At 40.8% G+C, this 25588-nt stretch overlaps 1 protein-coding gene across 9 annotated transcripts in view; it reads right to left on the reverse strand.

Annotated features, from left to right (window-relative positions):
• Window positions 1–25588, reverse strand: part of celf4 (CUGBP, Elav-like family member 4) — a 90443-nt gene that overhangs the window by 6369 nt on the left and 58486 nt on the right. The window contains exons 3-13 of one of the 9 annotated variants that reach the window (XM_056393373.1): window positions 17171–17219; window positions 11122–11247; window positions 10056–10135; window positions 9549–9689; window positions 9031–9169; window positions 7421–7573; window positions 6880–6990; window positions 4925–4987; window positions 4361–4441; window positions 2554–2697; window positions 197–390 (exon numbers count right to left, since the gene is read on the reverse strand). In XM_056393373.1, coding sequence (XP_056249348.1) covers window positions 263–390; window positions 2554–2697; window positions 4361–4441; window positions 4925–4987; window positions 6880–6990; window positions 7421–7573; window positions 9031–9169; window positions 9549–9689; window positions 10056–10135; window positions 11122–11247; window positions 17171–17219 — 1215 coding nt within the window. In that variant the 3' untranslated portion in view covers window positions 197–262. Of the gene's footprint in view, window positions 1–196; window positions 391–2553; window positions 2698–4360; window positions 4442–4924; window positions 4988–6879; window positions 6991–7420; window positions 7574–9030; window positions 9170–9548; window positions 9690–10055; window positions 10136–11121; window positions 11251–17170; window positions 17220–25588 lie in introns of all 9 variants that reach the window. The other 8 variants (XM_056393364.1, XM_056393382.1, XM_056393355.1 and 5 more) reach the window with 8 other exon arrangements.

Below are 25588 nucleotides of genomic sequence, written 5' to 3' on the forward strand. Positions count from 1 at the left end.
AGGCAGCTGCAAATGTTTTATGACATTTCTAAAAGGTTACTGAAACCAAATCAGGCTGTGCCATAAGTGAGCTTGCCATTTGAGCATTTGTCAATGTAATATTGTATTTGTTGTGCATGCGTTTGTTCAGTGAATCACCTATCAAACTAAAGTGACAACAAACACGTTTCCACACGAGTCGAGCTCAACGCCTCACCTGTCTTTCCCGGTGTGCGTCGGCTGCCCCGGCCACCAGGATGGCGGTGGCTGGCTGGGGCGGGGGCTAGTAGGGGCGGTTGGCGTCCTTTGGCCTCTTCAGCTGCACCTTGAGCCTTTTCATGCCGATCTGGAAGCCGTTCATTGACTGGATGGCAGCTTGGGCACTACCTGGGTTGTCGAAGCTCACAAACCCTGGGGGAAAGGCCAAAAAAAGAACGAGAAAGAGGGATAAGGTTCAATGAAGAGGAAAGGACGGTTTGGGGTTACAAAAGAATAGATAATGAAGATGAGATTCAACAAGCATGAAGCAGTCTTTACATGTACTGAATGTTATTATAAAGCTTTACAATATGAATGAAATCCTTTCATCTGTACATAAAACAAAAAACAATGAAACAAATGTTTCTCCACAAAAAATGCAATTTCTAGCTGTAAGCCTTAATATAACAAATACAGTTGGTCGCATTTATACAATATGACAACAACAATAGGATCACAATAAAAACAGAGGGAAGCATGCAGCCAAAATCACAACATGAACTTGGTAATGGGATTTAAAACCAAAGCATCAACGTGGTTGTGTTGTTTTTGAGTTTCAGTTTTTAATTTCCACTTGGAAGTGGAAAAAGCATCAAATCACAAATAAAAACCTGCATCTCAAAATTGCAACATGAATAATACAACATTAATGTTGTGTTGTATTAATGAGCAAAAGCTATTTTGCTTTTGCAAATGGGTTGCACCTGACAGACTCTCCATTAAATATTCTCCACAATCCATTTATAATTTGCCACATAATTATATGTTCGGCTAAATTGTGCTGTCAGTGGCATAAAGTGAGACAGGAGCTCTTTATCTCCTATATTGTTAGCATCCATTACTTAAGCTTACAGTAAATTACAGAAAAAGATGGAGACTAGGTCAGAAGAGTCAGTCTTCTACTAAAATTCATGTTTTCCCACATCAATCTACACTCAATACCCACAAACAGAAAACAGAATTTCAGAATTACATTGACACAAGTATTTAGACCCTTATTTCTACACCTTGATTGGACTCCACCTGTGGTAAAACAGTTGATTTGGTAAAACACACACCTGTCTATATAAGGTCTCAAAGCTGACAAAAAAAGCATATCAGAGCAAAAACCAAGTCATGAGATGGAAGGAACTGTCTGCAGAGCTCAGAGACAGGATTGTGTTGGGGCATAGATCTGAGGAAGGCTGCAAAAAAATCTTGCTGCATTGAAGGTTCCCAAGAGCGCAGTGGCCTCCATAATTCTTCAATGGAAGAAGTTTGGAATAACCAGGACTCTTCCTAGAGCTGGCTGCCCAGCCAATCTGAGCAATCGGTGAAGAACGTCTTCGGTAAGACAGGTGACCAAGAACCCAATGGTCACTCTGACTGAGCTCCTGAGATCTTGTGCGGACATGGGAGAAACTTCCAGAAGGACAACTATCACTGCCGCACTCCACCGATCTGGGCTTGATGGCAATGTGGACAGATGGAAGCAGATGGAAATATCCTTATTGAAAACCCTGTCCAGAGTGCTCAGGACCTCAGACTGAGCCAAAGGTTCATCTTCCAACAGGACTAAGCACACAGCCAAGACAATGCAGGAGAAGCTTAGGGACAACTCTGTGAATATCGCTGAGTAGCCCAGACAGAGCCCTGACTTGAACCCAAAGGTACATCTCTGGCGAGACCTGAAAGTGGCTGTCCACTGACAGTCCCCATCCAACCCGACAGAGCTTGAGACAATCTGCATAGAAGAATGGAAAATCCCCAAATCCAGGTGTGCAAAGCTTGTCGCGTCATACCCAAGAAGACTGGGGGCTGTAATCGCTGCCAAAGGTGCCTCAGCTAAGTACTGAGTAAAGGGTCTGAATACTTAATGTCAATGTGATATTTCAGTTTTTCAATTTTAAAACATTTTTCAAAAGTTTTCGCTTAGTGGTATTGAGTGTAGATTGATAGGGAAAAATGTATTTAAATGATTTTAGCATATGGCTTCAACATAACAAAGTGTGAAAAAAGTGAATACTTTCTGAATGCACTGTATATCACTGAAATATTTATCAAAATAAGAAATTATTCAGCGCTTCAAAAGAAAACAGCTTTAATGATTAATATAGAAATCCAGACACACTCATTCTGCATTCCTTCTTTTTAGTAACAACCAGCTTTTGCACAACTGTAGAGAAATTCTCCACTGTTTTTGTTTGCATTTTTTAAGGGAGGGGTGTTGAGAGGTTAGGAGGGGAGATGTTGACTGCAGTAAAGAAGGTGATTAGTAAAAAAGAATAATCAGAATAAATAACCAATAATCTTTTGGTTTTGTTCATTTTTACCCACCAAAGCATTTACTTTGGTTTGTCGCCCGATCCACAAACACTTTGGAGGAGATGACATTACCGAAAGGCAGGAACATCTGCATCAGCTCTCCATCCCCAAACTCCTGAGGGAGGTGGTAGATGAACAGGTTGCAACCCTCTGGTCCTGCACACAGAAACAGAGGGAGAGAGAGAGAGAGAGAGAGACGGGGAGAGAAAAAAAGAGATAAAGGGCAAAGGTCAGAGAAAAAGAGACAAGGAGAAAGGGAAGCGTAAAAGTTTGGCAGTGGCAGGAAGAGAAGGAGAAATGCTAAATCATTGGAAAAAAGAAAATATTGAAGGCATAAAGTTATAAAATAAAGAGGATGGAACTGCAATTGTGTCCTTTTCACTGATTTTAAGTAGTTGGAAAAATGTGACATCGTATACATATACCTCAATCCAGATTCAACAACATTTAAACATTCAAGCAACCCACACTAGACCTGAAACAATTAGTCGATTCGTTGATTAATAGAAAGTGAATCTTCAGCTGCTTGATAATAGATTTATTGTTTAGGTCAGTTTTCCAACAAAAAGGCCCAAAATTTCCTCAGCTCCTCAGTTTCTGCTTTTCTTTCTCTCAAGTGAAAGTAGATGATATATATTTGGATTTTGGACTGTTGGTTGAGACTTTTAAAAAGTCAAACTGGACTTTGGGGAAACGTGATAGATGACTTTTACTATTTCCTCATGAAGCCAGGGCCCTTTTCACAGAATTTGCTACATGAGATCATTTCCTTTCCCCTTTTACTCAGCAAAAGAAACGCCGCACTTACAACCCATGCACGAGCACACAACAACAACCCTGTTGGACTCACAAAATTATCTGAAATTTGTGAGCGAGGCCACACATTAGCTCTTTTTGAGAGTTCATTTTTTTAATTATTATTAAAGAAGATTAAGATTTGAACATTTTCCTTTTTTAAAATGCTTTCCACATAAATTCTGTTAACTTCGTGATTTTCCCATAATAGTAATATTTAACTATACTATACTATACTATACCATACTATACTATGTTAACCCCAGTTCACACTTAGAGTCAAAGTTGCAAACAGAAAACAGAAAAGTTAGGAGCACTTCAACGTCAACAGTCATTAGTGGACAGTAACTTTGTTTGACAGTTTCAGCTTTAATGGAAAACTCAGGTTTAGTATTCACAGCTTTCAGGTATCACTAATCAAATGACTAAATGCTTAAATGGTAACCCCTGGGATGCCACAGCTGTTAAATGATCTGCATTATTTTGTTTATTTTCCACAAGAGGGCAGTAAGGTCCCAAGCATGGGTGTCCCAAGCCTGGAGGTCAGTGAGTTCATAAGCAGGTTTACAGCTCTGTTTGAAACACTCAGCAGTGTTAGTGAAGTTAGTTACTCTATAGCAAGCTGGGATATCCACTATACCATAACAAGTTCACAAGTACACAAGTACAACATCTAAATTTTCTCTCTTTTTTTGCCTTTATTGGACTGTTTAAAAAGAAATGAAAATTTAGAGTCCAGGGTTTTTAGTGCTGTCTAATAATTCTAGACTGAATTATATAGACTAATACTTTTTGTGTTACCATACTGAATATTTTTGCTTTTTGATAGATCTTCCTCGCAAAAGGTGAAATCATGCTTGGAAATGAAGTGAGGACTGTGAATTGCCTGGATATTTTTAAGCGGGCCTGTTTATTCTATGACTACATGAAAGATGAATTGAGGAGATGTAAATGTTTGTAGCATATATGAATATTTAGGAGTGAATGGTGTGTGTGTGTGTGTGTGTGTGTGTGTGTGTGTTACCTTCTCGTTGCTGCTGTGGAATGATGGGTGGAGGGTGGGGGAAGGCTTGGCTGATCTGGCCGTATGCAGCGGGGTAGGCTGCTGAGACACATACACACACACACACAGTGCGGATCAGATAACAGTCATGACTGCACACAAACACACACACGCACACACATACACACACACACACACACACACACACACACACACACTCAGATACATACAAACAATGTGATATATGCAGGGGCACAGCAGGCAATCGATCAGATAACAGACAATAGAGTCTACATGTTACGCACACACACACACACACACACACACACACACACACACACACACACACACACTGAACACAGCGGAGAGAATAAATGGATGTAGTGAGACTGAAACACTTAATGTTACATGATCAAAATTCAAATTCAAACAAAGGCAAATCTTTATCTTCCCCCTTTCATTTCTCTCTGTCAGGCCCACGCTCGCTCTCTCTCTCTCTCTCCCTCTCTCTCTCTCTCACACACACACACTTCCTCACATAAACAAGCACACAGATCAGTGCTGCTGTGAGAGTGACAGACAGACCTGCATACTGCTGGACTCCTGTGTAAGCCTGCTGGAGGGGATCAGCTGCAGTGGGACTCTGAGCTGCTCCAACAGAGACATGGAGAGAAGGAGAAGAAGAAGAAAAAGAAGAAGAAGGAGGAGGATGAGCAGGGGGTGGTAGTGGAGGGGAGTACGGATGGATGGAGGTGTGTGAAGAGGGAGAGCGATCAGGCAAAGAGAGACAGGGGAGAATGTAGATAGGGGGAAGAGATAGAGAGGGCATGGAGGAAGGCGAGAGTAACGTTTAACAGGGGTGAGAGGGATGGACAGAAGAACAGACAGGAAAAGAAAAGCAGAGAGGTTAGAGAGTCAAACAGCGCGGCTTCAACTCGCTTCGCTTTCAGTGTGTGAGGAACTGATCTCCCTCTCGTTTGCTCGGCTTTTTAATTAATTTAATTAACTAATCTTCTTCCCGAATCATTTCAAAAGTAGAAGAAAAATAAAAGTTTGAAGGACCACAATTAAAACAAAGCAAACAACAACAAAAAAAACAACAACACACGGCTCCACTGTCACCACACCAAAGGAAAAAAATAAGTGTCATAAACATGTACCTATTACACACAAACCATAATAATAAGAAATATATTTACATCTCTGACAATCTACTGCAAGTAAACATGAAAAACAGGACAAGTACGATACACACTCACAACACTGGATGCACCTGTTTCCTGTTTCTATCACTTCACATGTAAGAGATAAAGTTAATTATTTAAAAATGAAAGTTGAAAATTTCTCCCCGTGGGTTTAACACACTGGTTAACTACCACAGATGCTGCGCCACACTTTATAACTGCCCATCTGTACACATAGTACATGCACATTTAGTACACCACTGAGAAAAACACACACACTCACACACCAATAACCCCACTGTCACTAGAAACCAAAGAAATACTGAACACACCGTGGACTAACAGCAACACTGAAAAACGGTTCAGACAGCCAAGAAAGGAGAGGCATGGGCTCAAATAAAGCGTCTGCAAAATTTTAAAGCTTGTGAAGTCATGTTCAGAAATTAGTATAAAGGCCGTGACTGTATATCATTCTTTAATAACCTGCGAACAGGTTTTGCATTAGAGACTGAGAGTTTGTGAATGTGTAGACAAGGGTGAAGAAAAGAAAAAGTAGTAAATTAATAAAAATTGTGTCTGTCTTGATTTTTCTGTTCAGGAGTATATTAACTGTAGATAAAGATATTAACCAAAAAATGAAGTAGTGTCTGCAGGTATCTCCTTCAGGTTCATATAGCACTGACAACCTTCAGCTATAAGATAGGGCAACATGTGCACAGTGGAAAAAAAAGACAGCAAAGCACTAGTTGAATGTATCAATATTTTTATCTGCTCAGATCTTCCCACATCCAGATTTTTGTCAGCTGGACAGTAAAATCAATCTGAAAGTATACAAAAGAAGGTGGCATCCCTGATCCCCAGTGGAAATTACACCTTTGTGTTTAGAAAAGCTCTGAAGTTGTAGAATAAAATTGGGGGCAAATTATATCAAGGCTGAGGCTGCACGGAGGCTTTTGACCACAGGTTCAAAGCAGAAAATTGTGTGAGAAAATCTGCACTCAGGATTTTCGGATGTAAAATCGGGGCTAAATTTTGTACATTGTGTCTAACTTCAATGTCACACTGTGAAAGTGTGTGGAGGCTGGCACAGTTTTCTGCTTTGAATCTAAACTCCTTTCTTTTCTACAACTACAAATCTTTTCTACACATTCACAAACTTGAATTTCTTGTGCAAGTTTACACAGACAGAACCACAGGCTTTGAAAGTATTTCTTAACATTATCTCACAAGCTCAAAATCTTTTTGACCCTTGTTTGAGCCTATAGATAAGTGGGATGAGAGGCTGAGGAAGGAGGGAGAGGGAGAATAGAGGAGTAGGAAGAGGAGGAGGAAGAGGAGGAGGAGGGGGAGCGCTACCTTCAGAGAGAGAGGAGAGGAAGCAGCCACCCTGAACCCCAAAACAACTTCGCGGAGCCACGCCCAAGCCGTTTTTCTCCGAGTCCTCCCTAAAAACCACCTCCTGCAACACTGGGGAGACAAGAGTGTAAAAAAAAAAAAAAAGGACAGATTTTTCTTCCACCTCTTCACAAACAGAACCAATGAGGTACTAGCCACGGCTCATGACACAAGCGCATACTTAGGCTCCAGCAGCCCATAAGCACCTTTGCCAAACACTCATCTCCTCGACATGCTCACTGACTGTGGGCTACGTTCGTCTGGCCTCAGTCTCCTGAACATGCTTCTAGGCTATTCACGCCTGTAAGCCAGCAGCATGCACACTTTCCGGTTACAATCAATGTGAGTCTACAGGGATTCAAGCGTCATTTTCACAAAATCACGGTTTTAAATAACAAACAGTATATTTATAATTTATACTGCATTGTATTTTTTTAATATGTTTTTTTTCCTTTGAATTCTTTCATGTTTGCATACGTGCCCCTGAATTTATCAGACTTACCAGGGTAATGGTGTATCCCGTTGGTGAACACAGCCTCTGCAGGGGGCTGCCCATTTGCCTGGGGGGGCGGCATGCCAGTAAAACCATTTACACTAATGGGGGAGGGGATGCTGGTCACTGTGGGGGCGCTGATGCCTGGAGGAGTGCTGCCACCTGCAGCCACAGGGCAGACGGGCAAAGACAGAGAGGAACAGTAAGCTTTCCACTGTATTTTTTTCCAAAGACATTATGGAGAAGTTTTACTTTGCCTGGCCACCAAGTAACTCTTGGAAATGTCATAGGGGCCGGTCCAGTGGTCCAGTGAAGACACTAAATGTCAGGGCTGATTTCTTGTCCCTGTACAGCCCTTACTGTGACACAACAGCCATTAGACACGAATCTTAGACATACTGTATGAGAATAGTGAATACTGTGTGGTACCAGCTATTGGTATCAATTATGTATTTGTCTCAGATGATTGCATCTCATGCCACAATGCATTTTGTTAATTTGCCCCCTCCATCAACGCATCTAGAAAACATTTACAGTATAGTATCTGTGTTAAAATATGCCATTTAAATCCACTGCTCTTTGTTCCTTGCCACTGTATTTTTCCACTGCAACGCTACAGCAAGGCCTTAAAGAAACACACTGTTTTTTATTATTTACATATTAAACTCCCACTGAGTAAAAAAAGCTTTTCTTCGGGGACTGTTGTCAGATGCAGATGCACGTTATGTTGACATTTGTAAATTTGACAGAGAAGATACACTGGATAAATAGCTCTGTCACTTTATAAATAATAGGAGTGTTGCGTTTTTTGTTTTTTTTTTCCAAATTAAAGCTACTTTTTAAATGTAGGAAAAAAATTAATATTTGATTTTAAATTATCTGCTGAAATTCAGAATTTTCTGTACTTAAGCTCAATAGGCCCTGGCTTGTGCTCCACTGGGGTGATTGCTCTGCATCAGTAACCTAGGCTATTGTTCTCTTTGCTAACACAAAATGGAGAACATTAGCAAATGTGCTGAACAAATAAACATAACACTTTTTGAGAGCAAATGTCAAGTTTCATTGGATTCGACACCAAAGCTGGAAAAACTGAGACTGTTTGCTGACGTTGTAAAATGCAGTTGCTGTACACAGGCTAACATTAGCTTGGCACTCAGTGAGGCAGTAGAGGCGCTAACAGTAACTGAATGGAATAATGTCAATTCTACACCGTAGTTAAGCAAACAATAACAACAAATTACTCCTTACTTTGAATTTGCTCTAACCTAATTTTTTGAGAAAGTTACATCCCTTAGAAGTTAACCAATCATCCAGTTAACTAGGTTAAATGTCATCATTTTTAAAAGTAGCTTCCTTTTACATCTATACTCTGATAAAATGCCATGTGATTGCAGTGCTGTTGGCAGCCAACTGAGAGTGTCAGCTTAACAAAAGATGACATCTTTGTATGACACCATGAATGTAAACTAATGGCTGCACTGGAGGTAGGAAAACACTTTCATATATGTATGCTGTGCTTCAGAAAATGAAATTGTGTGTGTACAGTGGAACAGATGCCATTTTCATGGCACACAGAAATAAAAATCCAGTATTAACCTCTTGTCTTTCACCAGTGTTACCTGACGTGGGGGTCAGCGGTGCTCCTGGGAGGCCATTGATGGTCGCCATGTGTTGCATCTGGGCAGCAGCAAAGGCTGCCATTGGACTGAGGTAGCCTCCTTGGCCTACAGATGCCATTAATGCCGCCTGCTGCTGCACCTGCACAGTGGAGGAGAGGGGATTGTAAGGAGGGTGGAGAATAATGAAAGGAAGGAGGAGAGAGATTTAGAGGTTGCTGAGTTAAGAAAGGTGGAAAAAAAGGAAGGAGAGGGGGAATAAAGGGAAAGTGAGGTACAGCATAGAGGCAATGGAGACTATTAGAAACCTGGTGTTGAATGTTACGAAATGTGTTATTATTTCTAAAGTAATATTAATAAAACCATTTACGTCATATCCCTGGGAGATACAGGATTCCAAATTGGAGGGAGTCTTTTTTGCTATTCCAGATTCATGAGTGAGCTAGGCTTGAGCATTTAATCTCTGTGGTTCATTGAACGAATAAGTGTAGATAAAACAGATGCTTTGCGGGGCGTCTTGCCTGAGCGTAGGCTCCGTAGGCTCCAAACTGCAGGGCCATAGGGTTGAAGATGCCCATCTGACCAGCCATCTGCTGCATGCGGCGGATGGTGCGCTCCTTATCCGTGTCGGCGAACTTTACCACCAGACTGGATGAGGCACCCTGTGCAACCACCCATCCATCCATCCACCCACACACATACACGCACACACATGCACCAGGCAGTACATGTTAGTGTGTACCGATAGACACATGACATCTGCTTGTATCTACATTTACATTCACATGCACACATCCTCGCCGATATATATCGTGCCAAAGCGATGGCCTCAGAACTGCAGTTGTTGCCCATTGCTCTGAAATAGTTAGGAAGGGTCATACGCAAAGGACAAATTTCTTCGCTGGGATGAATAACGTATAACTTAACTTTACTTTAAGAAGGTAATTAAGAGCTAGGTGACTCATCTCTCTATGTGACTCACCTCTCACACATAAATCTACACGCTCACACAGTTATGGTGTACTCACAGGCATTGTCTGGCTGCCGTGTAGTGCACTGATGGCTGCCTGAGCTTCAGCATGAGAGGAGTATTTTACAAATGCACAGCCTAAAAAGAGAAAGAAAGAAAGAAAGAAGGGGGGGGGGAGAAAATGAGTAAGGGTAAAAAAGAGACAGTGAGGACAAAAGACAAAAGTTTGTTGGAAAGTATATCACACAGAATCACAGCAAAACATTGCCAGTAACAAGGCAAAAAGTAAAACGTTTCCTGTTTTTTTCCACCCAGGGTAAGTTCCCTGCAGCATTACAGCAACAAACACTGAGTAAACAAAGCCCCTCTTTGCTGAGCATGGTTGCATCAGTGTTGATCGACACTCAATAAGCAGGCTAAACATGTCTCTCTGACACCATTAACAACTTTGGGATCCTCTGATGGGGCTTAAAATGCCACAGCATTCTGGTGTCGCTTACTATTGACAAGCCCTGTTGATGAATTTGAATGATCAAGTTCCCAGTAATTATTGAGCTAAAGCCCACTTAGCCGAGTAAGCTGGCTGATGAGGCCTTGTTAATGGAGCTTCACGGAGGAATCAGAATGATCAAGCCCACTGTAATCATTAGGCTTAGTTATCATCGGGCCTCATTGATTGGCTGCTAAGCCCACTGATGAACTTCATGCAGTGAACTTGTGTAGCACTCTGACAACATTTTGAAAGGACATTTTTCTGGCATGACACGAAGGCTGATGGTTAATAAGGTGGTTGACTTAGGGTTTTTTTTTTCTCTTTATCAGAGCCTTGTAGGTTGACTCATAAGGTTAATGGGGTTCATCTGTAAAGAGTTGCTGGTTTATATCTCTCATCCCTGTGGGCAAAGCTTTCTGATGGCATTTACTGTTGAAATTTACAGAATCTACAGTATTCTTATGTAAGTGCTCCTCTGGTGATTGTGAAATTGCCTGCTTTGACATCACTCAACATGGAGTGTTTAAGGAGAACTTTGCAAAGTCACCAACTTTGAAAGGCCAAATCATTTCTGTGCAGTAGCCTGTGAAAAAGTCTGCTGGCTCAAAGTCATAAACAGCTATAAACTCACCTTTGCTGTTTCCGTCGGGACCTCTGAGGATGGTGCATTCCTCGATGCTGCCGAAGGACTCGAAAAGGCGCCGCACATCATCTTCTGACTGTTGCTTGTTGAGCATGCCCACAAAGAGCTTTCTGTCTTCTAAAAGGAAAAGGAATAGGTCACGATCAGAGGCTCAAAGATGCCTTTTGATATTTTACAAAAAGACACGCTATGTTCACTGAAACAGCAAGTTTTGCTCAGCCTTAGTTCCATGCAGAAACCATCAGGGAGAAGTTTTGTGATGCTACATAATGAAAGATGTCGTGTTATTCACCCATTTATTCATGCTACAAACAAATCTTTAGATTCCATTAAAGCATCACGCATCCGTTTCTTTCCTGAAAAATATCTCTGTAGCTGGTAAATGCTCCAATATTTTCACCAACAAGTCAGTAACTTTCTCCATCTGCTGTTTGTTGCTGGGCAGGTATAGAGTGTAACAGGTTTATCAGAACTTAGAAAATAGCTGCCTGAAGTGGCTGGAGAAGCATTTGATGAGACTGCACCAGAACAGTAAAGCTGCAGGCTGTGAAAAACCAAAACAAACATCTGAAATACACTAAAACGTTGGGTGATAATTCTCTGTGACACTTTTCACATTGCACATAATCATTTAAACCAAAAAAAAAAAAAAAAATATATATATGTGCACCTTTAAGGTAAGGAGTATTCTTAACAAAGGTTTTATGCTCTTAAGTCATCAGCTCCACTGATATCAGCAATACAATAACAATAGAGTAACAATAAAAGGTTGATAACAAATCACCAACAGATGCTAGTATTTGTATTATTTGTATTATTATCTATGAATACGGACATGTAGCATTTGAAATCTGTTAACTTTAGCATCAAATATTGATGGCACTAATGTTGCAGTGCTTGCTCATGCCATATTCAGAGGTACTCGCTTTAACAACATCTGTTTTAAATGGAGTTAAAATAATAATTTGTATCCCTTGTGTAGTAAAAGATGCATTTGCTTAAGATAAGACTGAGTTACAGAGCAGTGTTTGCATATCCGGCTTGTAATTTATTAAAAAATGTATCCACCTGTTTTTCTATGTTTCCATTACAATGCTGAAGTGGAAGATTAGTTTGTGATTAAGGCGACCGAAATGATCTTTAGTGCAGTCCCTGTCCTCAGGGAGCACAGTTGGCACTATGCCCTCAGCGGGAGTTCTTGTCACAGATGCTCATGATACAGCAAGGCAAAGTTTGCCTAATGGCAATGACACAATGCTCACTCACATCATATTCAGTAGTCGACCAGTGAATCTGTGTTCATAACCAGGTGCCTAATCCCTTTGTGACAAAATAAATATTGTTACTAGCTAATATTTCACTTACAGTCAAACTGAGCCTGTTTTGGCATACAGCTGCAGAGTAGCTCCACATTTTAGATAAGGTACTCTCCTCTTATAGTGAGTGAAAGCTGTGGTTATTCAGGTATTCCAGGGCTTCATCTTTATCATCTCGCTCTGCACCATCTCAACTCTCTGCCTGTAATATTGCCGTGCCAAAAACAAAACTGTACACAGGACCGGGAAAATGAAAAGAGGCTAATGTTTCTGCTCATTTATTTTAGGTAGCCAGCCACATCTGTAACTTCACAATTACACAGTAATAGGTTTTTGCATTTTTTGTGGATAATGGTGGGATCTGGGGTGGTATGATCCCTCCTGATGGTTTTCACAACATGTCACACTCCCACAACTATAATACTGTATATCCACACATCTCCAAGAGAAGAACAAAGGTCACTTTCTTTTAAATTTTATAAGATAACTCATATATAGTAAAGGTGAATCTCTTATAGTGTTGAGTCTTAACTTCCATTTTTCTTTCATCTTATTCCGTGTTTACATAGACGTGAATACATTATGTACAGAGAGACAATGTCCTCTATCCTGGTATCTTTCAGCAGACATGACATGACATGACAGGAACGACGTGTGACAATCCACGGGTCTGACTCCCACTGATCAGATATTTTGTTTCACGACATCAGTCATTTAAAATGGCTACCTATAGCTAAGGAATTGTGCCTGCCAAAGGTATTAGACAAGACAGATGCGCTGGTGTGTCTGTCCTCAGGTCGAGACGTAATTAAAATTTAAGTGCAGTTCCACAGTCTTTCCAGGGGGCTTCGTCTAAATAGAGCAACACATTTATTGTTGTGATTATTATTAAATGTGCATCACAGACGGGATGCGAGTGCACGATGAGGAGACGAGGTTTAACTAAGTTAGATAAAAATAAATATATTAAAACAGAGGTAATATGAACAACTCAGAGGTTACTCCAACAAACAAACCACTTTCAAAATAAAATGCCCACTTTCTGTACATTAGGTAAAACATAAAATATGAATATATGTTCATTGTTCTTCAAGTCTCACATTAGTTTTTATTATTAATAATAATTATTGGTCTATTCTTCATATATGGACACACAGCAAACACCCCTTTGCACTTAGTGGCTGCTGTTCTCTTCCACCTTAAAACTGACATTTCAGAACATTTTGTGAAAAGTCTCTCTCTCTGAAAGCAGCACATGACCTCAACCAAATTTCTTTTTCCAGTTTTTCTACAAACTAAGTTTTATGCTGTCAAAAAGACAGTAGTGGAAGAGGCACGCAGATCCTTTACTTGAGTAAAAGTATGAATAACCAAAAAGCCCTGCATTCAGAATCTTACTTCAGCAGAATTGTGAGTTTTATCAGCAAAAAAGCATTTAAAGTATCAAAAGTAAAAGGACTCATTGGGCAGAAAAATGGCCCATTATTATATATGATATTTTTGGATTAATATCACTACTGCATTAATGTGTGAATTGCAAGTTACTCCTCTAGATGTTTATGGTTGTTGGGTAGTTTAATTTACAGCAATGCATCATAATCTATAAGATCATTATATGTTTGTAGCATTGCTTTGCTGTATCTTCCAACTAATCCAAGAGGTTTTAAAATAGTTTATTTAGCTTAAGAAGGAGACCCATAAACCTTCAGTGTCAACATCAACACATTGGGAGATACATGGTTTTCAGTGGACAGGAAGGGTATGAAAACTTGTAATTTGTGAAGGAAATAGTAACTAAAGCTGTCAGACTCATGTAGTGGAATACAATATTTGCCTTTGTAGTGGAGAATAAGAATAATAAATGATACATACATAATACATAAAATGGAAATACTCAAGTAAAGTACAAGTATTTCAAATTTGTACTTGAGTAAATGTACTTCGTTACATTCCACCACTACAGAAAGAAATGGTGGATGATATAATCAGATACAAATTCTATATGTAAGGGCTTAAATAAAATATAGGCAGACTGAGGTCAAGCATGAGTTCATTAGTGTCAGCACATGACAGACAACATGAGTGAGTCACTGAATGAGTGTTTGATGGGAGCTGTGAGGCAGACGGTGAAAGTGTGTTAGTTCACAACAGCAGCAGATGTGTCAGCGTCTGTTTTTACGTTACACAGAATCTGAGCTTTGTGGAAACTGATGTATATGTTGGGAAATTAATGAGCCTCAGTGCAATTGCATTTGAATGTGCTCTGCAAATTAACGCGTGTATAGGTGTGGGTAAATGAGTGTGTGCCCATGTGTGCATGCATGCATGCATGCATGCTTAGGGTCCGTTCCCCGCTGCCTGTGCCTGACAGGGTGTCCTTGCCGAGTCAACAAGACTAATCTGCGCTCTGGCCTTGCACTGGAGGGGGGCGGGGGGGTTTACAAGAGCGGAGCGCACATCAGGGGTGGAGGACACACACATATGGTCACACACGCACACACAAATCTTGAAATGTTAGACTCCTATTTTCTCACACACATACACAGTCATGGTACACACCTCATTGGTGGCCAAAGTCTACAGTTCCCCAGGGAAGACACTAATAAACATTACATCTTTCTTTGGGTAAGGACTGTTAACACACACACATGCACACACACGCATGCGCGCGCGCGCGCACACACACACACACACACACACACACTCATATTCATCTAGAGAGAAAATCAATATACACCAGAGTCTACAACAACAATGTAAAGCTCTCTCTCACGCACAGACAGCATATGACAATGACTCTCCCTGATTTCCCTCCACTGTTACATTTAGTAGGCAGTAGTTAATTCTGGGGTACTTGTACTTTACTTGAGTATTTCAATTTTATACAATTTATGCAGTATGTTAGACAGATATATTTAGTTCATTTTCAGATGAAGATTTTGTATTAAAAAAACCATCAAAATCTACTATCTGTTTCTAAAGATAAAATCAATGGCTCTCAATACTTACAGAAATGCAGTGTCTAGCTGGCGCCCGTTGCCGCTATGTTTCAGATGTCTATGAGTTTTTAGCTGTTCCACCCAAGAATGATTTTCCCATTAAACCTCTCAGATGGCTGTTCAAGGCCCAAAGATGTTGAATTATAAATTATTTCACCAAAGAGAGAGAAATTAAAGAACAGCCCATGAAAAGCAAATATAACTTTGTTTCTTCTTCTTTCCTTCCCTAATTAATCATCATCTTTCTGGGGGCCCAACCCTTAGTTTAGGAGCCACTGGACCACACTAACTAACTTTATGTGGAATATTTAAAAGTAGCTTCAACTCCACCACAACAGTAAAATGCTTCTTATATTGATGTGTGGGTAGTAATAATTTAATAATGTATAATAGTGCAATAATAAGTTAGTGACAGGATATTTTTTTCTGAAGAACTGGAACTTTTACTTTCAATACTTTAAGTACGTCTTACTAATACATTTTACTAGAAGGATTTTGAATGTAGGTCTATTACTTGTGATGGCACACTTTTACAGTGTTGTTCTGGTACAAATGTAAAAGATCTGAGTTGTTCTTCTACTCCTGCAATCAGAAATGTAACGCTATGGTGCTACAATGTCCAGCTTTGCTTTAATGCTTGAGAAAAAAATCTAAAGGATAGAGAAGGACAAAGAAACAGCCACAGAAACAATCTTGGAAAAAAAATGGAACTGCGGAGAGTAGATGAGAGGGATGGAAGTGTGCTGCAGACATACATGCAGAGAGAGATAGACCCAAATAACAGACAGAGGCGCGGACGTCCTGCATTGCCCTCACTTTGCTTCCTCACGCTCGGTGCTCGCTTCTGTTCCCTCCCGCTCCATCAATCACACTCACAGCACCGCACCACCAAACTAAATAGAAGAGGATGTGGCACAATCTCCCTTGCTTTTCCTTAAAGTTTTTTTTTCTTCTTTACAGACTAACACCTCTCTTTCAGGCCTTACGCATCTCCCCGCTTATCAACCTTCAACTCCTTGCATGCTCTACTTCTTCTCTTTTTTTACCCCCTCTCTCTCTCTTTCCTTCTTTCGTGTGGCTGAAGAATCGCTCTGGTGCCAATTATATTAACAACTGCAAAGTTTGAAAGACTCCAGCCAAAAACGCTCAAACTACATCAATCTTCTCTTGTACAGTCCATTGATTGATGTCAGGAGCAGGTCACTACATGTCTAGACATAGAAAATCAGCTTTACGCTGTCTTACCTGTCAATACAGCACGATGCACACAAAATACCACAGCAGACATCCGCTTTCATTCACACAGACCTGTCATTTCAATTCATTTGGCTGATACGAACTTGTGACATTAATCAAATAGGATTTGCTTTTGTCGCAGTTATTAAAGGTGTTTGACAAAAAGTAGTGACCTGTTCTCCCCTAGAGCATGACAAGACACGCGTCTCATCGTATGCATATGCATCAGTGCATATGATGAAGCTCCAAGAAAAGAGCTAGAAGCCGCGCCGGGCAGCAAGTGCGCTGTTTACATAACGTGTTCTGGATACTGCAGGGTCCGGCCAGGCCGCGCTGTCAGCCTGTGTTGAGGTACAGGGCATCGTCTAATGGGACAGATAATGGTGAGGCTGATATGTGCAGGCAGCATGTTTGTAAGGCTGGAACAAAGGAAGGAGAGTAGAAGAGAACGGGGAAGGAAAAGAAGGAAGGAAGGGCGTCCAGTACCTCCTCGACTCTCACTGTCTGCTGGCTTCACCTGGATCGGTCTGTTCATCTGTGACAGAGATAGAAAGAGAAGGAGGACAAATAATAGAAAGAAAAGAAAGAAAAAGAAGAAAACAAGAGATAAAGAAACCGGTTAGCATCACGTACTCATGTAATGGCACATGCTTTTATCCCCCCCCCCTCAAAATAACTTTTTTAGAATCACTCAGCCAAATTGCAGGTAAAGTGTATTGAAAATCTCCAAAGCTGTAACACTTATAGCCATTGGGGGAATAGCTGGTTGGGAATATGGGTTGGAAATATTATTTGATCTGAGATGAAAGGAGAGAGAAGGGTTGGAAAGGGGGATAAGCAGAGGGATGAAGGGAGCGACAGATAGAGGGATGGCGGAGAGGTAACTCTAGGTCAGCAGAACTACTGTGACTGTGGATCATCTCTGTGGATGCATTTGGATGCTATCATGATTCATGATGTGGTGGTCTATGTGGACGAGATATATTGTCGTGGATCTATACGCTCACACAACACGCATGCACACACACACACACACACACACACACACACACACACACACACACAAACACACACACACACACACACACATACACACACACAGTAAAATCAACACATACACACAGTACAAACACGGTATCTTCTTTGAGTTTTCAAACTCCTAAGCCGCACTACAAAATGTTCTTGTGCAAGCTTCTCTTAGCCTCACACACAAGGTTGTACACACAAGTGTACACACACACACACACACACACACACACACACACACACACACACACACACACACACACACACCGTCTGTCCCCCACTGAGACCTTTCCACAGTGTGTCCGCTGAGGCACTCCTTTCATTTCACTCCTGCCTGTCAAACCTTCCCTCTCCACCTCGCCACCCTGCTAAACGTTCGCCGCCAATCAATTTTTAATAATGCCAATCGCCACGCTGCCAGGAGGAATGGGGAGGGGTGCGGCGGGGAGGAGAGGAGAGGAGAAAACTGAGGGTGAAAGGGGAGGAGGGAAAGGTCAAGGTTCTGTGTGATGCAGCATCAGTGTTTTGCTAAATGTCATTAAATCTTTTCTTTTGAGTTTGCTGATACAGTCATCATCTTAATGAATCTTGGAGCTTTCAGATGATTCGCCAAAGGCAAAAACCTTTGAGTGCGAGGGCACAATGTCACGACTCAAACACAATTAATGCTTGGACCTTCGCCCTTTTCTGGAGCGTTTCTGCTGCTGATATTAAATCACATTGTTCTCCATAACACTTATTTAAAATGGAGTTACCCATTCCTTCCTCTCCCTCGTCTCCTCCCTCTTTTGGACAGTCAAGAGAACCCTACTAATGTTTTTAATGTGCTGTGATGCATTATTTATTAGACCGGCTGTTGATATGGAAAAAGGATGAGAGGGGGATAAAGAAAATGGGGAATGGAAAAAAAGAGAGTTTAAAATGAGTAAAAAAAAAGAAAGTGAGAAAGAGAGAGAGAGAGAGAGAGAGAGAGAGAGAGAGAGAGAGAGAATGACATGAATCAAAAAAAGGGTTGGATAGGGAAGAGAGTGATCATAAGAATGGTGAAACTGAATAGGGTGAGAAAGAAGAGAAACTAATTGAAAACAGTAAAAAAAAGGGGGTGTTTGAGGGCAGAGAAATGTGGTAATAAAAAAGAAAGTGGGGGGAGGAAAGAGGAGAGACACGGCAGAGGAATGAGGAAAAGAGGACATAGGGGGATATGAGGACATAGATCAGAGTATAGGACAAGGTCAACCCAGTGCTCCCAGGGGGGCTATAAGCCTGCATACATATGAGTGCTTTTACCGTGACCCATACAAATGGTCTGGCCTCAATCTGACCTAATTGTGTTCCACCTCCGCTGGTTTTATATGCAACTGCCGGTCTTAACCTGCACGGTATGCGATGGCACTGACCCTCCGAGGTTTGGTTTAATTTTCCTGCTTTTAATTTTTCTATGCGCTGAGATTTTAGGGACTGTACAAAAATTATTTGAGTGTGAAAGAATGATTAACTTTATGTTTTACTTTTTCAAAAAAAAAAAAAAAACTGCAGCAATCCTCACCCCTAAAATCTCAAAAGTGATATAACTTTACTGACAACTGTACTCTGCATATGACAAAACATCCATCTGTGATCCGTGGCATGCATCATCTTTTTGATGAAACATTTTTTTACATAGCAAATCTTACAAGGTAAGGCTGAAATAGATTATAAAGATCATATAAGGAAAACATAAAAGACCATCCCCTTCTCACCCAAACAACCTGGACTATCCGCATGTCAGCAAAAATAAAAATCACAATACCATCCCCCTTTTCTACCCTCCCCTCCCCCAGTAACTTTCATACTGTCCCTTATCATTTGTTTTAAGTTATGAGGCAACTTTTTTTAAATTTAAACTGCAGTTCTTGATTTCGTTCTAATGTTCCTTCCTAATATCAAGAATTAATTCATCAATGTTAAGTTAAACAACTACATTCAAAATGTCCGCTCAAAATTTTTTAGATACAGATCAAAATAATGTTAAGTGGTTAAACCATTATTTTCTTTTGTCACTGAAAGCTAAGTGCAGTTTCATGGGCTTTCTATCAGTGTTTTCCATTATCCCAGCCCCATAAACTGCTTCAAGGTCAGTTTTATCATCCTGCTCATAATAGGGTGAGTTAGCACCAGCCCACTGGACAACCGATCCCAAAACAGTTGTTAAAACCAGACGCTGACTAGCACGGATAGCTCCCTGAGGATGTCTGTGGTGGAGTTAGCCAAAGCCAGATGGCAGCATTGAGCAGCAGAAGCAACACAATATAGAGACAATACAACAAGCTCTCTTTAGCCTAATGCCAGTATGAAAATAAAATCCCATCTACATTTACACAAAAAGCCACAGAGATACAGACGTACATACATATATAAACACATGGGCACACACAAACAAGCACAAGTTGGTAAGCTGACATGACTAAACACGCACTCTTATGCACACGAGCTTGGCTCATACACAAACATGCAAAATCACAAATAGGCCTATGCATCCAAGCATGCATGGAAACATACCAAATAAGGATACAAATAAGCGCGCGCACACACACACACACTCACACACACACACAAAATAGATATGTAAATGTATCCTTGTGAGTCAACATGTGCAGTAAATTGGCTCATCTCTCAGCATGCACACCTAATAAATCCTATGTAGCATGCTTTTTCCACTCAGCCTTGTAAATGCGACCGCCTATTCATCCACACACAAGCCTTTAAAAACAGTAGCGAGTGCACACATGGACTCACACACACACACACACACATGCACACACACACACACACACACACACACACACACACACACACACACACACACACACACACACAGACATATACACAAACACACACACACACACACCCACAAACCCACACATACAGGCAAGCTAAGCTCCATTGTTGCTGAAAGTCCACCTCAGCAGCCTTGTGTTAGAGTGGCCTTGGTGTACCACATGATTGACAGCTCAAAAAGAACTGCAGCTACACAAATGCATGGGTGCGCGCACACACACACACACACACACACACACATTCTTGCTACACTCCTCTGTTGATTATGTAACTCAATGACAGCGCTCTGCCTCAGTGCTGCCATAGATTCCCTGCTAACTAGAAGCTGAGGGAATTCATGGTCTGCATGCAGTCTGTGCTGTACCAAACTGGTGAGTCATTCTTCTGAATCAGTCTAGTACGGCCTGAATGTCTAGTGAGGCCCACAAGATTAGCTCAAAACAGTGTGGGACTATAGTTTGCTTTATTGGATTCTACCTTGAAATGGGACGAAATTGAAGTCCTTGATCTGAGATGTGCTGCTTACTGTATTGATTCCACTCCGTGCAAACCACAAAAACAAAGTTACAAGAACAATGTTACAATGACAACTCTATGGGATTTCTATCCACTGAATTTCTGTATAGTACCTTGTTATGTCAAATGCGCTTCAAATACAGTTTATTACAAGTTGCTCGACGGTGCAAGTGCCCGCATCCAGAGCAACACACAACGAATACATGCGCAAAGAGCCACAGTGATACACAGCACTCACAAGGACACGAGAATACACTGTCACTCATATCCCATTATTGTCTGTAAAAAAGAATATTGAAAGTATGCTTTACGAAACTCGGGAGAGGAGGTAGGATTTTCTCATTTTCACCCTCGTCTAGCAGATGTGTTTTTGAGAGAGAGAGAGAGAGAGAGAGTGGAACAGTGCAGGCCAGGTCATTTCATTATCACAGTGAGAAAGCACTCCATGAAACTCTCCCAGGGAAGCAAGGAAGGCTGCCTTTATAATATTCCTCCTCTACTATTGTCAAAACTTGCTCTATTTTACATTCTGCAGCTGAAGGCCCTTTTTTCTTTTACATTCCAATTGCTTTCATTCTGCCTCCGTCCCATTTGAATGTTGAGGTGTTTGGGTTCTTTTTGCTCTTTGTTCATGCTTACATTATCTGATTCTTGAGTGTGCTGTATTTGACATCAAGTGTAAGAAAGGGAGCTGATCCAGATGTTGAGATTCTCTGCAGGAGCAATACCACTGGGTCTGAGTGTAACCAAATGCCTGTCTTCATACCATCAAATGAGCCACTGGTGCTCGACCCCGATCCGCTTTCCAAAGTATCTCAGCATGCAGCACACAACACTCATCTTGGGATGGAAACATGCCAATGGAAACATTAGCTGAACAAATATGGTTATAACCCTAAGATGCTTTTGGGAAACAGGGCGCTTGTATGGAGAGAAAAAAAAAACCTCACTAGCAAGATTAGCTGAAAAAAACTGAAAACATTTAGCAGGTATGTAATAGATTTCACTAGTGGTCACAAAGAGGACAACCTATTTTAAAAGTATTGATTTTACATTAATTCACAGAAGCATTACAATCGCAGGGAACATCCTCCACATTTCCAGCAAAGCTCCTACAGTACATGTAAAATTTTCATTTTATTGACTTTTGCAACCTCTTGAGTATTTTACAACATCTGTAGGGCAGCTCACACCCGTCCACCACTATTTCTGTACCGCTGCAGACTGCACAGAGAAGTGCTGTAATGTGACTAATGGAACTGGAATCAGCTTGTGTGAGGGTGGGGTGGGGGGCGGTTATTTTTCCCATGGCACAAGATGCGCTCATCGGGAGTGTAATTCAGGTCAGTCAGTCAAACGGCATCGCCTCACCTCATACTCAGTGATCCTCTGAGCAAGTGCACAGGCTAATCTTGGTAAAAAAATGTTTTTCCAGCCAACAAGTCACAGACGGAGCTAGTGAAGCAGATATTGAGGTGAGGAATTTCTAATATTGCCCAATGCTAACAACATGCTAGCTCATGTCCTATTCAGCGCTGAATAGGACATGAGGTGCAGTTAACAAAGTGTTTCTGCAGTTCTTAATATATGCTTAACAAAAAGTATTTTACTACTTCCTGACAACAAACTAGCAGAGCAGCTTTTTTTTTTTTTTTAAATTAGGCTTAAACTATATTTTATCTCATTCTGTTGACATGCTGCATCTTACGCAATGATGACTGAGCTACAGAAGCCTGTATTTACTGGCAAATACTTAGCTAAAGTTACAACCATGTTAAACTGTAAAGTAGTTTTGGGTTTGAGAATTATGTCAAAAAGCTTACGGAGCATTTAAGCTTACAGGGAAAAAAAAGCCAAATCTTTGTTTGGCTGAAAACTACATCTTTTTTTCCCCCCTTGACAGTCAGTGTGGTTATTCCAAGACTGCATTACCATAACAGCTAAGCTTCCATCTGGACTTCTTATGTTTTTCACCAATATTATTATGAGCTAAAAATGAGTGAGTCAGACAGTCCTCAATTTTTCAGTTATTTAACTTATAATTTTTGAAAGAAGGCATCCTAGCATCTGTACTACAAACCAAACACTATTCGCTTTTTTAAGTATAAAGCAGTGGTGTGCCATCGGAGCGAGCAAGGCAAACAGTCCTTTCCCAGTTAAAGCTAAAAATTGACATCAATTAGAGCAATACAAAAATGATAAAGGATCTGATATTGCCTGTGTGCATTCATCTTTCACTGCCCTCTTGTGGTGGCAGCAGGCTAGTGTCTCTGAAAGCTAGCTTGACTACAAGCTGTCGTAGCTATCGTCTCTGCTGTTTTCGTTCGGCGTGACTGTGTCCCGTTGACCAAGGCTGGGGATTGTGAAGCGAGCGGTGTGTGCTTGTGCTTGTAAAGCTGTCCTCGACTCATCTTCCGCCGTCCTCAGTTCAGTTATGATGATTTATTTTTACATGGAAACTAAACTTGTGTATGAGAAAATCACTTCCACAGACTTTTCTTCTTATGCGGTAAGAGGCAACAGTAACAAGCAAATAAGCAAATTACACTGTGATTTATCATCTCTGTGCAAGAGCTGCTGTAAGTTTGAGAAGTTTCAGACATCATGTTGTTCCACAAGTAGCGTAGCTCCTTTGAGTGTTAGCTCAGTACGTAGGTATCAGGCCTTCATGGTGACCACAGTAAGTCTTTCAATATCCCTATATTTTTTTAGAGACCTCTGAGGCGTTTCATTAAACAGGTTGCCATAGATGTTTCCCTGCTGAATCTTGTGAGGGTTGACATCAAAGACCAAAAGCTTTGGGTCAGTGCACAGCAGGTGGATGATGGCTTGGGAGCTACAACTGTCCGCAAAGTAAGGACAGTAACTCTGGTCAGTAACACTTGAGCTAAAATGCAAAGTTGCTTGGACTGTTATTTGATAATTTAAGGGGTTAAAACTGATGAAAAGTTTGACTATTATTACTTTTGCAGATGTTGATGATAGCTAGAAGCTTATATGAATAATGAAATTTGAAATGTGCTTGAATGTGTGAAGCACACAGACCAGGAACTGCATCTACCTGGATGAGGAAGAGAGGAAAAGGGAAAGGGATGAACAGAGGAACAAAAGAAAAGAGGTTGAAGATGAACTAGAAGATCTTGGAGATGTGTGTCACTCCAAAACGATGCAGACATGACGGCCGTAAAAGCTGAAAGCAAATCAGGCAGCACAATGGCCGAGCTGATGAAGTCAAATAGCCTCCGGAGACGATTCAATGAAAAACAAGCAGAGTTAGCTGAAATAGATGTAGACATAGAGCAAAGGGCTGCTCATCTTCGACAGGTGTAGTGTATCCCCATTTTAATCATATCCTTATCCCAGTCCCATACGCACATTATTCTCTCCTTCTCTCATTCATGCACAAGAACACACATTCAAAGAAAAACTTTAGTTAACTATAATGAAATAGAATGGCTGCTGATATTTGACTGATGTCATATATTGTTTGTAGCTTCTGCAGCCTAATAAGATAAAGCATTTGAATGTGTGTGCTGTTGATTAAAGTTTACACATGTACGAATAAAAAAAGAAACTCTTTCCACTTCAATATTATTCCTTTTTTGTTGTTGTTTTTGTAGCAGAAATTGTATAATTATTGTCTTGTGTTCTTAAAAAGTCTTAAATTTGATATTACAAATTGTGCAGCAACCCTGGAGAGAGAGGGAGCAGTGATGCTGGCGACCGGAGCAGACAGTTCAAAGTTAGCAGTGCAATGTATGTGCACTTTGTCAATTTGTCAGTAAATAAATGCTACAGCTCCTCAAAACCCAAGTTCCAGCATCTCCTCTGTGCTTCCCAACTACAGGCCTAATGACGAGCCGGGAAAGGTTAACAATATTGCGGCAGAAAAATACTGGATTCTGCATTGTCACTGGAGTCTGTCATTGTCAGTTGCTGGTAAATATTTTGAAGGTTACCATAGAAGTGATTTTTTTTTAAAAGATATTTTTTCTTCTATACTGCACATTTGATATGTTTAGAGTCAGTTCAATGGAATAATCCTAATACTTCTTCAGCCAGGAAGGTGAAGAGGCAGCATGCAGCAAGATGGAGGAGAGAGACTTTCAGCACAGGAAAGACAGGCAGCGCAAAATAATGAGACAGGACAGACCCTGAATTTAAGAGAGATTTGCTACTGCTACTGTCATGAAAAGGTATGTTGTAGTGTGGCCCATTTTTCTTGTTGGTGTAGTAAACAGCTGAATGGTGGGGCGGGTTTGTTGGTTGTTGGGCTCTGTTTGCCCATCTGTAAAAGTCACTGCACGCCACTGGTATAAAGTAAGAAAACGTCCTTTAAAAAACAGGCAATTTAATTTTGCCCTGCTCCGGGAAACTTTTTATTCTCTATAAAACATTATCTTCAGCACTTTCTTAATTTTCAGTGTCTTCTTGTTAATTCTGCATTAAAGTATACATCAAGTTTGGGTTATTCCAACAATTTATCTTCAAACTGGTGCATCACTTAATTTATTGTCAACTTAACAGTGACTTGCCATTCGCTGT

The sequence above is a fragment of the Seriola aureovittata genome, chromosome 2 (genome assembly GCF_021018895.1).
Source record: "Seriola aureovittata isolate HTS-2021-v1 ecotype China chromosome 2, ASM2101889v1, whole genome shotgun sequence".
Lineage (NCBI taxonomy): Eukaryota > Metazoa > Chordata > Actinopteri > Carangiformes > Carangidae > Seriola > Seriola aureovittata.